This window comes from Vollenhovia emeryi, unplaced genomic scaffold, assembly GCF_000949405.1.
Source record: "Vollenhovia emeryi isolate VEMERY1.0 unplaced genomic scaffold, V.emery_V1.0 DF939186.1, whole genome shotgun sequence".
Taxonomy (NCBI): Eukaryota; Metazoa; Arthropoda; class Insecta; order Hymenoptera; family Formicidae; genus Vollenhovia; species Vollenhovia emeryi.
Window position 1 is genome coordinate 627,339 of NW_011967180.1, and position 14,829 is coordinate 642,167.

The 14,829-nt window shown below is 38.4% G+C and overlaps 1 protein-coding gene across 2 annotated transcripts; it reads left to right on the forward strand.

Annotated features, from left to right (window-relative positions):
• Positions 1 to 259: 259 nt before the first annotated feature.
• LOC105562551 (piwi-like protein 1) lies at positions 260 to 11,680 on the forward strand. 2 transcript variants are annotated; one of them, XM_012013492.1, is made up of 12 exons: positions 260 to 378; positions 4,672 to 4,978; positions 5,061 to 5,222; positions 5,910 to 6,105; positions 6,179 to 6,492; positions 6,595 to 6,862; positions 6,966 to 7,316; positions 7,423 to 7,676; positions 8,337 to 8,487; positions 8,576 to 8,776; positions 8,847 to 9,038; positions 9,135 to 11,680. In XM_012013492.1, the coding sequence occupies exons 2-12, from the start codon at positions 4,689 to 4,691 to the stop codon at positions 9,465 to 9,467; spliced, it is 2,712 nt and encodes a 903-aa protein (XP_011868882.1). In that variant the 5' UTR covers positions 260 to 378; positions 4,672 to 4,688; the 3' UTR covers positions 9,468 to 11,680. The 2 variants fall into 2 exon arrangements, with proteins under 2 accessions (XP_011868882.1, XP_011868883.1); XM_012013493.1 differs by lacking the exon at positions 260 to 378 and adding an exon at positions 809 to 1,150.
• Positions 11,681 to 14,829: the final 3,149 nt, after the last annotated feature.

Below are 14,829 nucleotides of genomic sequence, written 5' to 3' on the forward strand. Positions count from 1 at the left end.
TCATATAGACAGCTACTGGAGGGACTGACCAATCGCGCGACCGTCGTATGTTGCGCTCAATCCGTTACGTGTCCTGCGCGGGCCGCTAACGCGAACAATCGCGTCGCCGGCGCCGGTTGCGCCAGTACTCGGCGGAGAGCGAATGGTCGAGCTGTCTACGTCCAATCATCGACGGGGAGACCTATACTATGTTGTAGATGAGCACCCCCATTCGCTTCTCAACGCAATACCCTTCGTCGGCCCAGTCGGGTACCGCGTCCTGCGTCCCGAGTCCCGAACGAGTTGCACAAGAAAAGTCTGTATGCGGGTACAGACAAGCCTAATAAGATACGCCGCTCTAGAGGTACCAGCACCGCGCCGCGGCACCTGACGAAGAACGTAAGTGACAAACCACTCCGCGCTTGATACATTCCGCGCCGGCGAGACCCGCGCGCGAGGTTAACGATCCACCATGTTCGGCGGAAGATCTTTCTTTTTTTACCACGGATAGAACAGCACGGACCACTCGCCGGTTTTTTCCGCGACGACTGCTGGTTTCCAGTTCCACGCTTTTCTTTTGCTACGGGGACGGGCGAGGGGGAGGGGGAGAGTCAGAGGAGGGGGGAGGGCACATTCGGCGGTTCGAGTTTCTTACGGATTCGTTCTGTCGACTTTTCTCGGAAGCCCCGGAATCCCGCGGTGGAAGGATCTCGAGCACCGCTCCTCGGCGTTTCGTTCGTCGCGCCTCGTGCACGCACGTGCAGTTCGCCGGTCGCGTTTTAACGGCAGACTTTTGTACGGCGGCTCTTCGATCGCGAGGGATTCGGTGGTCTGTGTGTGTGTGTGTGTCTCTCTCTCTCTCTCGCGCGCCCACTCGCGGTAAAAGTTCCGTCTGGGCCGTCGAGCGGTTCACACGTCTTCCGACGGAAGATAAGTTTTTGATCCTGCGGGATTGCATCATCCCTCGCGTTACCGGGCCATTGCATCGTTCAATTCACTACAGTCCAAGCAATAAGTCTATTGGTTCGACGTGGCCGTGTCGGCTCAGTGTCTGTGAGCCGGGAGCCAATAACCAGAGAAGAAGGAAGAAGCCCACTCGCGGTCTCGCTGCGGCACTGGGATCTCGCGTAGCCGCGTAACGAATACGCGTGGGAAAGGATCAAAGTAGCGTGTACGTAAAGGATACATTGTACAGCGGTATCTTATCGCCGAGGCACGGCGGCCTTGGGGCTGGGGGCTCAACTCTATCGTACAATACAGTGAGGATGCTGGAAGCGAGCGGCTTTATCTCCTTCGAAGGGGACGTTGGAAAGAGACAAAGCCCATTCTGTCTTAGCATTTTCACTATGGTGTGATACAGAATTGACCCCTGGATTGTGATCGCACGCTCGGTGCGCGACTGCATACGGAATTGACCAGTGAAATTTCCGAAAAAGGCCACTAATGTCGCGTTTCTCGTATTATTTCAGAAGAGTCGCCCTATGACCCGGTCTACGAGTTAGCTCTGGTTTCGCCAACGTCGATTAACTTCAAGTTTAATTCGTTCTTGGTCTCTTTCCAGCTGTTATTTTAGAAGGCGACAAACGCGAGTTAAACCGAGACTCAAGTCGAGCGACGTTTGGTGAGACCGGACCCTAGTCAGGGGTCGGAACTGTATGTCCTGGATGGAAGAAACAGGACCGACATATCGTTCCGACTTCTGACTAACGACTAGCAACTCATTGTGGACCGGGCCTGCAAATTAACGGCGTGAAAAAAAAGAACTCGCTTCACGTGGAGAAGCTGGAACTACCTGAAAACATATGGGAGATGTGAAAGAAAAGGGGCAGCCAAGTATACAGTTCTTTTTTTTATTGCAACAATTGTTCTCTGCCCGAGAACGCTTTACGAACGTAACGTTAGTGTAGCATGGGAAATGAGCGAATTTATCTTGGGAGAGAAAAGTAGGATCATTTATATCCGTATTCATAGTCGTTCCTCAATTCTCAAGGTTAGTCTGTCTTTGTCTCGCTACTACGTTTTACCATACGCGAGACAAAGACAAACTACCCTTGAGAATTGAGGAACGACTATGAATACCATGGTTAGAAACGCAAGGAAGGTCGAGGTTATACAGAGTCGACCAATTTCTTTCGTAAGGCCGTACCTTGATGTTACGCAATTTCTGGTTTTTGTGCGTGAACGCTCATTTTGGGCCGGAACAAGATACGACCTTGCGAAAGGGATCAGTCGCTGGGGGGTTTTTTTGGGGGATCTCCCAAAGGGAAGTGGCAACCGAAAGTATCTTGCCACGCATACCCCTTCAAGGGTATAGCCATTCCAGATGAGAGGTTTCCTACGGCAAGGTTAGCAGTCTACCGAAGATAAAGTAAAACCAAATGCTCAAAGTACCAGAACGAACTGAATAAAACAGGCTTTAAGTCTAATACACGAGGAAGAAGAACTTTCGGTTATTATTTTTGTAAAACATTTTTCGACAAAGTGATTTCCGTTATGGTAAGAACCCATACAGCACCAAAGCTTTCAGAAACATTTCAGAAACATTGCAACAATGTTCTCTGAAATGTTTTTGAAAGCTTTGGTGCTGTATGGGAAGATACTCTTGACGCATGTACATGGAGAGAATTTTCCTTCAAAATTTATCCTGAAAAGCACGTAATCTTGAGACAACTCGGCATTTTGAAGAATTTTATGCGAGTTTTTTGAAATTTTACCATACATTTTATCAGTAAAATGCATACTGAGTATAATTACTAGTAAAATGTATGGTAAAATTTCAAGATACTCATAAAATTCTTTCAAATTCCATGTTGTCTTACGATTATATGATTTTCAGGATAAATTTTAAGAGAAAGCTCCCTCCGTGTATGTTACGCGGGAGAAAGTCTGGTTGCAAAGGTTGGAAATCTAGTAGACGCTTAAAAAATTTGTCGACAATGCACAATTATACAATGTATAATTTACAATTTGTCAACTTGTACAAATTTTTTAAACTTATTTGTCGGCTACAAAATAGAACATTTCTAGACACAGAGAGCACATTGTAAATTAGATTTAAATAAACCAAGGAAGAAGTTTCATGACACTGCTGTCACTTTATCTATCGCTTCGAATGTTACGAAGTATTCTTCTCTTTTCTTTCAGTAAAGATAGAAAAAAGAGAGGAGAAACGCTTCAGAGCATTTATAGCGGCAGCTTGACCGCACCCTATGTTGTACATTAATTGGATGAAACTTCGAATCGAATTCGACCCCATTTTCTCCTTACTGTTTTTCGAGAGGAATAAATATTGCCGTTAAAACAACTTCCGGCGAAGAAAGAAAGACTAGAACTTAACGATTGACATATGTATAAGAGGGCGATGGAAGCGCTGAAATTTACGGCGTCGCAGCGAAAGAAGTGTTTATTTTCGAGGAAAAGTCGAGGGGAAACATTTGACGCTTTGGGATCTTGAGATAAAAGCTAGCGATACGCAAACACGCGCATGCATGCACACACATGCGCGCGCACTGCACACGGGTTTTCGGCATACTTCGCTCTTATATTTAGGGCCGTTCTAAGCGCTTTAGCGGAAATGGCTGATTTGTAATTTTAAGACAATATTTATAGAACGTTTATCAATTATTAATAGTCGTAAAATTATTACTTTTGTATCTTTAATTAATTTATTCTTTGCAAACGTTGTTTTCGTATACATATTTAAGATTGGAAACACAAGACGGCTATTGTGCGTTACTTAAAACAAAGAATTTGCTGACAATAATAACTGCACCTGTAAGAAAACTGCGTTACGTCCAAAAAGAAACCGGCGCGCAGGACAAATGTGGAAAGAAACTGTATATGAATTCACATTTTAATAAATTACAAGTATAGGCTATCTACATCCTGCCTTAGACTCGCATTGGCTATTCTTGTGTGTTGTTTAGTTTGAATATGAGAGTCCTACTTTAACTCTGTTCAAAACAAAGACTTAGGGCAGTGCTTGTCGCTCTTTTTCATCTCATGTTACACAAACTAAACTTCTGCGACATAAAACATACATGTATGTTTTGCCGATTTGACAAAAAATAGGTATAATTTTGATTGATCGGCAAACAAAGGAAGAATAATAGTGATTACCTTGTTGATTTGACAAACTAAGGGAAAAGAGATCAGTGCCCCTGACTAAACAGTAGGTATTGCGCGTTTTAAAACTTCTTGCGGCACACTGGTTGAAAATCGCCGGCTTCGAGCAGAAAACATTATTTTGAAAGTATTCAACCATTATGCTAAGGCTCTCAGACGGTCTTGAAATAAGAACAGACATTTTCTCGTTAACATTTAACCAGCAAATAAGAAACCGTGCCTAAGTCTCTATAATAACTTAGACTTCGGCGTGTTAAAATAGTCGCAAAAAATATTGTAGAACATGAATGATGTTACATTTATCTGCAAACAAAATTTCCAATTTGTTTAAAATAACGTGGACGTAAAAGTTTTATGTTCATACGTTTGGATATCCGAAGTAACGCAAAATTATTTTATTTTCTAAATAGAAACTAATATTCCGGTATATCTATTTTTCTGTTTATTATCCGAAAAAGAATCGCGAACATTCAAATAATAAGTGAAGTAATCAAATTTCTATGTACTTGTGATATTGATGTACGAGAGTATTGACATCTAATTTTATGTCTCTTCTCTAAATTGCAGAACGCATTCTTTTCAAAATGGATAACAATAACAAGGGTACCGGGAGAGGACGCGGTAGTGCCCTGTTAGAGATGATGAGGGAAGCGCAACAGACATCAGCGCAACAGACATCAGCGCAAAATGTACAGACATCAGGATATTTAAGCTCTCCAAGCTTAGGCAGCTCAAGTAGTAGTTCAGGTCGCGGACGTGCGCAATTAGTTAGTATGTTAAGATCAATGAGTAGCAGTGACTCGGATTCCAGGGAATCCTCCACAGCAATGAGTCACGGTCGAGGCTCTCTCGCAACCATGATAAAGAAACTTGGGTGAGTGGCAAGTTTAGCAATCTCTGAGTTACATATACGAATGTTTATAAAGCCCAATATTCAATGTTCTTTTTAATTCTAGCAAACCAGGTACTTCTGCGCAAGAAATTGCTGAAAAGGATGATTCTGAGGGAGTTTTAGGAAGACTGGCTGACATCTCCGTCTATGATAATCCGCCTGCATCCGAGCTACCGTCTTCGGAAGAAGTCGCGCCTATATGTCGACAAGGCGAAAGTGGAACGAAGTAATTTACAGTTTACAGTTTTAAGAACGCACGTCCTTCTCTTGATCTACTTAGATAAGTTTTTTTTAATCAACTTGAGTTGTATAAATTGCACGATGTAGACAAATTAAAAAAAATATACGATCTTTATGTCGGTCGGTTTTAATCGTAGAGATATAAGAATATAGTGCGCGAGTAGTGCTAACGCGTAAGCGACTGCAATATAGGTATAAAAAAGGAGCGCTGCAGGAGGCCCCTTTAGAGACCCTGTAATCAGAGACTGGCCATAAGACGGGTCGTCAAATTCCTGCGAGTGAGAGAAACATAAGCTATCTCACTCTTCTACGATCGTAAGAATCGTTTAGCCAGGAACTTGACGATCTCACGTATGGCCAGTCTCTGATTACAGGGTCTCTAGGCCCCTTCTACCCTTCTCAGTCGCACATGTGCCTCAGTACAGAGATCAGTCTTCTTATGTTTGCACATGCGCAAAGACTGGCAAAGATAAAAACAGAAGGGGCCTTTTTGCAACTTTCTCTTACCATTACTATAGCGCTTTTTTTATCTCACTCACGCACTCTGTTCTTATATCTCTGTTTTTTAATAGCATAAAAATAAAACTATCGCTGTCGTGTGTCGAGAGAGGGATGGATGTATTACTATAATTTAATAACAGGAATAATTAATAAAGATTGTTTTCTTTTGTAGAGTAACCATGTTCGCCAATTATATAGATCTGAAAATGGATCCTGAGAAAGGTCTATTTCAATACGAGGTTAAATTTTCGCCGGACATAGATTCAATAGGCTTACGTCGCAAGCTACTTAATCAACACTCTGTTGCTTTAGGACGAAAAACGTTTGATGGGGCAATCATGTTTTTACCAACAAGATTGCCACAGACCGTGAGTTTAAACTATACAATCAGTACTAATGCAATGCGTACATAATATTACTTAAAAATGATCAAACTTACAGATTTCGCATTACAAATCGGAACATCCAATGGACGGCTCGGAAATAACTCTTACAATTATTTTCAAAAAAAAACAATCGATGAGTGATAATATTCAATTTTTCAACATTTTGTTTAATCGCATCATGCGCTCTCTCAATTTAGTTCGTATTGGTCGACAAAATTTCAACCCAAAATGTGCGCACGTTTTGCATCAACATCGATTAGAAGTGTGGCCTGGTTACGTTACTGCCGTAAATGAGTACGAGGGTGGTGTAAAATTGTGTTTAGATGCTAGACATCGAGTGATGCGGACAGAGACTGTACGAGATTTAATGTAAGATATGTTTTCTTCTCTCCAGCATTACGTTGTATTACGAAATCGCTATTGAATAATTTACAGTTGGTCAAGTTAAGTTTGTGTGTAATTATCTTTCAGAGGAGAGATTTATAACAAATCAAGACATAATTATAAAGATGCTGTAATAAGTGAGATAGTTGGTACGAGTGTACTGACGCGATATAATAATAGGACATATCGTATAGACGATATTGCGTGGGACAAGACACCAAAATATAAGTTCCTTAAAGGTGATAAAGAAATATCTTTGATCGATTATTACATGTCGCAGTGGAATATTAAGATCGAAGACGATAATCAGCCGCTTTTAGTACATCGCGATACAGTTAGGACACCAACTGGCGAGGTTCGTGGATTTATATTCATACATATTATTATTGATACGATACTGTTGACCATGTCACTTGAAATTCATTATTGCCACCAAAAAAATCGTTTGAATACAATAGAAGGAGGAAAAAGTAATTCTTCTGGTACCGGAATTGAGCTATGCAGCAGGTCTTACTGATAATATTCGCAATAATTATTCTACAATGAAAGACTTGAGCGTCGTTACGAAAATGTCGCCTGTCCAACGACGACAGGTGATTCTGCGATTTATAGAAGAGGTGGAAAAGAATGAAATACCTCGGCAAATATTAGCAGAATGGGGTTTAAGTTTAAGTCGGGATATAGTTCAATTTAGTGCACGAAAACTCGGCCCGGAGACTATACGTTTTGGAGGAAACAAGACGTATCAGTCAAATGATAGACCTGCAGACTGGAGTGCTGCCGCAGTAAAAAATCCCATGTTACGCGCTGTGAGTATGTTCAATAACAATTACTCGAGAATTAAAAGACTGACACATGGTGAACGATCATGTGAAAACATTTGTTACGCTAACGAGTGTCTTCTTTTTATTTTAGCCTAATTTATCCGTATGGCATATTTTGTACTTTACGAGGAATGAAACGTGTGTAAAAGATTTCTTAGCAATGCTTCTGAACAGTGTTTCAAGATCGGTGAATATGCAAATTCGTGATCCCTGTAAGATTCCTTTAAGGGATGACAAAACCGATACTTATTTGAGGGAAGTTCAAAAGAGCATCAGCAATGATACCGAATTAGTAGTCATCGTGTTTCCGACCAACCGCACAGATCGCTATTCTGCAATAAAGAAGTAAGATAATTTTCTTTTTTTAATTTAATGATCTCGCTATCATTTTATCTTGCACATGAAAATTATGTAAATTTTATGTGTTACACACAAATTTTCAATAATTGGAACACTATTGCAACAGCATATTCCTGAGACTAAATCAAGTAAAAAAAAAAGTCTTGTACTACTTTTCCCTCCGACAAACAGTTATCGCGACATAATAAGCTAAACAATTAAAAAGTTAATAAATTTTTTCTTGAATATCTCAAAAAGTATTAGGTAAATCAAAAATGTTTCAGACAAAAGTTGTTCATATTAATTAGTAGAATAAGATGGTATAATAAACAATAGGGGGTTCCATTTAAAAAATTAAAGGTGACCTTTACGTGACCTTCAAATCTATCCAAGGTCAAGTCAATGACACCGCCTTATGCCCCCCTTCGAACCAAACAACTTTTGTTGGAAACGTTTTTCCGTATCTTTCATATTTTTTTTTAGACATTTCCGTGGATCATTTAAAATGAGACACCCTGTATATTGTTCAAGTATATTAATTTAGAATCGAGTGTATCTTGAACATTTCGAATATTATGCATTTTGGAAATTTATTTATTCATGTAACAATAATTGACGGTAAAGTCTAGAAAAGTGTTTTTTTTTACTTTTCTTTTTATATTTCAGACTGTGCTGTGTACAGAAAGCTGTACCATCGCAAGTAATCATCTCAAAAACAATTGATAAGCCTCCTAAATTGAAAAGTGTCACAGAAAAGATAGCACTTCAAATAAATTGCAAATTAGGAGGAGCACTTTGGACCGTAACTCTGCCGTTGGTAAATAGAAAGCTTATCCTTTATCATATACTGTTATTTATATTCGTCTTTTTTTTCTTATTCGACAAATTCTATGATTACGCAACAGCAAAACGTTATGATCTGCGGTATAGACGTTTATCACGCTGGTACAGGAAGCGGTTCAAAAAAAAGTGTTGCGGGATTTGTCGCTTCTTTAGATGCGCAATTGAGCAAATGGCATAGCAAAGTTTGCATGCAGGCCTCTAAGCAAGAATTGATGGACATGCTCCAAGTGTGCCTTACTTCGGCTATTGGTGCATATTACAAGGTATTTAATGCATTGCGCATCTTTTAAAGAATTTCTTTTTATCATTGATTCGTGACAATAATGTTATCAGCACAACGGATGTAATCCAGAGCGTATAATGATATATCGCGATGGAGTTGGTGACGGAGACCTGGATTATGTCGAAAAGTATGAAGTAAAGCAGCTATTGTCGACATTTAATCGCATTGCGCCCGGTTATAAGCCACAACTCAGCGTAATTATCGTTCAAAAGCGTATCAATACGCGGCTATTCGTCAAAGGAGTGAGTATTACGTTAGAATTTATATGATACAATTATGAAATATGTTACGTTAATGATATATGTTTTTAATTGACAATTGAAAATGCTTCTAATTAGCCAAGGGGAGATTTAGAAAATCCTGGACCAGGAACCGTTGTCGATTCTTGCATAACGAGGCGAAATCATTACGACTTCTTTCTCGTGCCGCAAAATGTGCGGCAGGGTACGGTAACTCCCACTCATTACATCGTTATTCATGATTCGTCCAATATGAAAACGGACCACATGCAACGGCTCACGTATAAACTTTGTCACTTGTATTACAACTGGCCCGGTACGATTCGTGTGCCTGCTCCTTGTCAATATGCACACAAACTTGTGTCCCTGGTCGGTCAAAATCTTATGGCCGAACCACATCAAGCTCACTCGAATACTTTATTCTATCTGTAACTTCTTCACAGTTATCCAATATTACTTTTAATCTTCAACTCATTTCTTTTCTATTCTGTTTTCTTTCTAAACGAAGAACAAATACCGTTATCTTCACCGTTAGATAAACCTTGTCAAGGTCAATTTGAGAAAGCTGAATGTAAAAATAATTATATAATTTGATTGTGTTTCTGCAGAAATATCGATGCTAATTGATCGATCATGAATGGCAATCTTACAACAGTACGTATCGTACGTGTATGTGTATATACGTATGAGTGAAGTAGCCAAAAGTTATATAGAGAAAGCTAAGAGACTACTACCAAGTATACTATGTGATAAACAATGCACTTGGAATGTGTCTCGACTATACTTAATTTATGTTACGTAGTTGACACTTGCATTTGTATTTATCTACGAAGTAACAGTTGCTGTAGCACTCGCGGGTGAATATCAATGCAAGTTTGTTATACTCCAAGTAGTATTTCATCTTGTTAACTGTTAGCAGTATACACAGCTAAGATCCTCCTTTTTTTTCTTTGCAAAAACCTAACAACTGTGCTTTATGCATTACAAAATATTTAGTCTTGTATTAATTATAATTTACGTAGTATTAGGGGAAGTTCGAGGGACTTATTTTTTTTAGTTTTCACAAAATCTTGCAAAATTATTGGATTCGATAGTATTGGAAAATATATCGGAATGGACAGTCTCTGTGCCAAAAAGAAAATAGTTTGCAGAAGAGCGATTTAGTTACTTTCTTGTTTTAGTATTTTTTTTTCAGGGAACAAAACAAGTATGTATGATTTCCTAATAATAATCAATTACTATTGTTATTAAATATTATTTTATAATTATTTAAGTAAATGGCTTAGGTATAATTTTCAAAACTTACATTTGCACAGTTGAATACATTTCGATATAAGAAAACTTATTACGGATTAGTCCACATTTTTACATAGGGATCTTGTACATTGTGACGATCAATTACTGCCAAAGTATTTTTTACAAGGTGAAAATAAGAACTTTAGTATTATTTCACAGTAATGCATTTTTATTTAGTCACAGTCAATTAAAATTATTTCAGCTCCTAAAAGATATTTGTATGTAGGGCGCTAGGCAATATATATAATATATATAATTGTGTATGTATATGTATATACATATAAATACATAATTATCTATCGGTTAAGAAGGTAATAGTACAATTGTGTCGTAAGGGTATTCCTTAGAACAAAAATTATAGAAAACTGTTGTCTGCGATCTAGTCTGTTACGAAATGTACAGATTTTATACATATAAAGAATAGGACTATTGTTAATACTCTTGAAGTAACCCGTCTATATGCTATTCCTTTATTAGACTACTAAATTGCTCTTGTGTAATTTTCTGAACAGCATCCTTATTTGCTTTTAGCATGAATTTTTCAGTCATTCTCTTGACCTCCTTTCCATCTATTACTTCTAATCTCGTGAACAAGAAAGTTATTTGTTTAACCCTACATTACTCGCGGAGTGATTTTCAATGTAATTACCAGCGTGGGTAGATATTCATAGTTCGTTCTTATTTTAAGATCATCTTGAGTACCGGCTTAAAATCGCCGATAACGGCTCTGTGATTGGTTTACAACACATTAAGATTATACTTAAAGACTATACTTATCTTAAATATAATAAGAACAGACTGAACACTGCCCGTGCAGTGTACTTCACCCAACATTATATTCCACGAGATTGTTACATTCCAATATTATATGTTGGTTTTTATTGTCCTCTTCGATTTGCAATTAAATAAAGATTGGTAACATTCTATATACCTTTTAGATAAAGAAAAGTACAAAATTTTCTCTGTGTAAAACAATTGTGTGCAACATTTAGTGGTTATGCTCTGTAAATTTAATGAATTTTATACCTCATAGGATTAACTAAGAATTTAAGCTTTAATGTAGACGAATAGGAAGATTTTTTATTACGATATGCATATTCTCACATTGAAAATAATAGATCGAGTGATATTTTTTTTTAGTTTGAATTGGAAATAAAATAAAATCAATTACAATTTGTTTTACTATTAGCTACATGAGGCATGATGTGTTTACGTATTGTTTAATTTGCCGTACAAATTTTAAATTTATACATGTATTCGCACATAAAGTTTGTATTTCCGACATGTGTTTCTAAAGACTGACTAGCCTCGGCCTGAGAACATTGAACAATAAAACTGAATGAAATAAAGCTTCCTAGTCCACTGAGGGAAGAACTTCACCGCTCCAAGCTTTCTTACATCACATCGCTTGTTTGAAGGGTTTATAATGCTAATCCTTGCAGAATTTGCTCCCGCACGATATTCATTCGTCTCCCACGCACGCACGTTAATAATGAAGTCTACTAAAGTACAAATGGACAAGGTTGGGAAACCCAGAAAACATTTTGCGCGCAAACATCTGGCATTACGACGACGCACTTGGATGGAATTTTGCTTGCGTTGTTGAGCCATTTTGTACGCGATAGATATTTGCGCGCAAAATTATACGTTGATACACGAGCCAGCCACTTGCGTGCAAAAGCACAGACTGAACATATCTTACAGACAAAACTCGGGCAAATCGCATACAAATTTGCATGCGTAAGACAAGCAAAATTTGCGCGCAAGAATTGTTATCTGGGAAGTTACTTTATAAAAGTAACTAGTTACAGTTACAGTTTTTTCGCTAACAATGTAACTAGTTACAGTTACAAGTTACCAATTCTGAAAAGTAACGCGTTACAGTTACTCGAAAAGTAACGAATCGTTACTTTGCAGTTATTCCCTTGCAATAAAAATATCGAATCTGCATTTGATTTGTAAAGCGGCGGTAAAGGCGTTTATGTGCAAATGCAAGGCCTAATACGATCTGTGGAGGTTGAAAATATATATAAGTAACTATTAATGTAACTATTAAATTAGTTACTAGTTATCGAAAAAATATAACTGAGTTAAGTTACAGTTACAGATGTAGAGAAAGTAACGAAGTTAAGTTAGAGTTACCAAAAAGAAGTAACTGTAACTTCGTTACAAGTAACGAGTTACTTCCCAACCCTGCAAATGGACTCTACTTCCCGAGATAGAAGCAACTGATGCAGCGCGAGATTTTAATCGTAAAGTAAGACCCAACGAATTGAACATCTTCAGACACGTGTCTCGTTTATTTACAAATTCATTGATTCGGTTGTTCCATCTCTGGAAGGATCGGGAGATCGAGACACCGGTCGGAGTCCCGCTAAAGATTATTCTACGGTGGACGCTAAGCCGCAACGTGAAAAATCGGCCAATGACAGTCCATCATTCTTCTCATATTTGACTATGATTGTTTGATTTTTGTGTTACGGCTTAATGTCTTGCGTCCATTGTAGAATAAGCTTGAGGGCCTGAGGAGAAAGATTGTCGCAACTGTTTACGATTACGTCGGAAGACGTAAGTCTGCGTCGGAAGACCCGGCCTACAGTGAGTCGTTAGTCAGAACGGTATGTCGGTCTTTTTTCTTTCACCCTGAAAGAAAAAGGATCGACACATAAGTTCCGACTTCTGACTAACGACTCATTGTAGACCAGGCCCAAGTCGGCGTACAAATAATTGTCGTGTGTCGCCTCGCGAGGGATGCGACATAGTCTACGACACTTCTTTGTGCGTTGACACTTTCCAACACCGGCTTAAAGCTTGATTCACAATGCGCTCTCCGCAAGAAACATTCCATTTTATATAAACAAATCGAAACGCTTAAAAACTTTGTCGACAATGTACGATTGTACAATGTTTAACATACAATTTATCGACTTGCGCGAATCTTTTCAATGTACTTGTCGACTACGATATACAAAATGTTTCTAGACGCAAAGAACACGTAGACCAGACTTTGAGTCCGGTCTACGGTGAGTCGTTAAAAGTCGGAACTATCTGTCGGTCCCTTTTCTTACACCCAGAAAGGAAAAGGATCGACATATACAGGGTTTGGAAGTAACTCGTTACTTGCAACGAAGTTACAGTTACTTTTTTTTTGTAACTCTAACTTTGTTACTTTCTCTCCATCTGTAACTGTAACCAGAGAGAAACCTTAGAGCGACCACGCCGGCGTTTTACTCGATACCGTTTCAAGAGACTGTTTCGCGCGCCTTTACGCCCATTTTTACTTTTGAAACTATTTTGCTATACATCTGACACTGCCGATAAAGTCTCCACTTTGTGCGTGTCTGTGCTACGCCTATTTTTTCAGGATCGTGCTGTGAAATTCAAAATTACATTAGCACAAATTATCTGCATGATACTTGCGTCAACTTTTCTCATGTAGACAATGTAAATTTTATAAATTAGATGTCAGAATGCTTAGCACGGATACGCACCAAGTGGACATTTTATCGGCAGAGTCAGAAAATGCGTAATAAAATAGTTCCAAAAGTAAAAATGGGCGTAAGAGCGCGCAAAACGGTATCAAGTAAAACGCCGGCGTGGCCGCTCTCAGGTTTCTCTCTGCTGTAACTTGACTCAGATACATTTCTTCGATAACTAGTAACTAATAGTTACTTGATATATTTTTTAACCTCTACAGATCACATTGGATCTTGCGCTTGCGTATAAACGCTTTTATCGACATTTTACAATTCAAATGTAGATTTGATATTTTTAATTTCATTGCAAGAAAGTAACGATTCGTTGCTTTTTGAGTAACTGTAACGCGTTACTTTTCAGAATTGGTAACTTGTAACTGTAACTAGTTCAGGGTTGGAAGTTACTTTATAAAAGTATCTAGTTACAGTTTTTCGCAAAAAATGTAACTAGTTACAGTCACAAGTTACCAATTCTAAAAAGTAACGAATCGTTACTTTGCAGTTACTTTCTTGCAATGAAAATCAAAGTATCAAATCTGCGTTTGAATTACAAAGTGTCGATAAAAGCGTTTATGTGCAAACGCAAGGCCTAATGCAATCTGTGGAGGTTTAAAAAATATACAAAGTAATTATTAAATTAGTTACTAGTTATCGAAAAAATGCAACTAAGTTAAATTACAGTTACAGATGGAGAGAAAGTAACGAAGTTGGAGTCGCTAAAAAGTAACTGTAACTTCATTACAAGTAACAAGTTACTTCACAACCCCGAAGTAGTTACATCCCAGATAACACAATATATTCTATGAATATTCTTAGAGAGTGCAAATGTTCTTAATTTTGGAATATTCGGATTGAATATTATATGAATATACATAGAATGTTACAATCGAGAATTGTATATTTATAAGAGAAAAGAACATTGTTAGAATATTCGTCGAGTTTATTTATTGCACATTTCAAGTGCACATGCGCAGTCCGAAGTCGAACTACTGCAGTGCCGCGCCACTCCGCGAGCACGTACA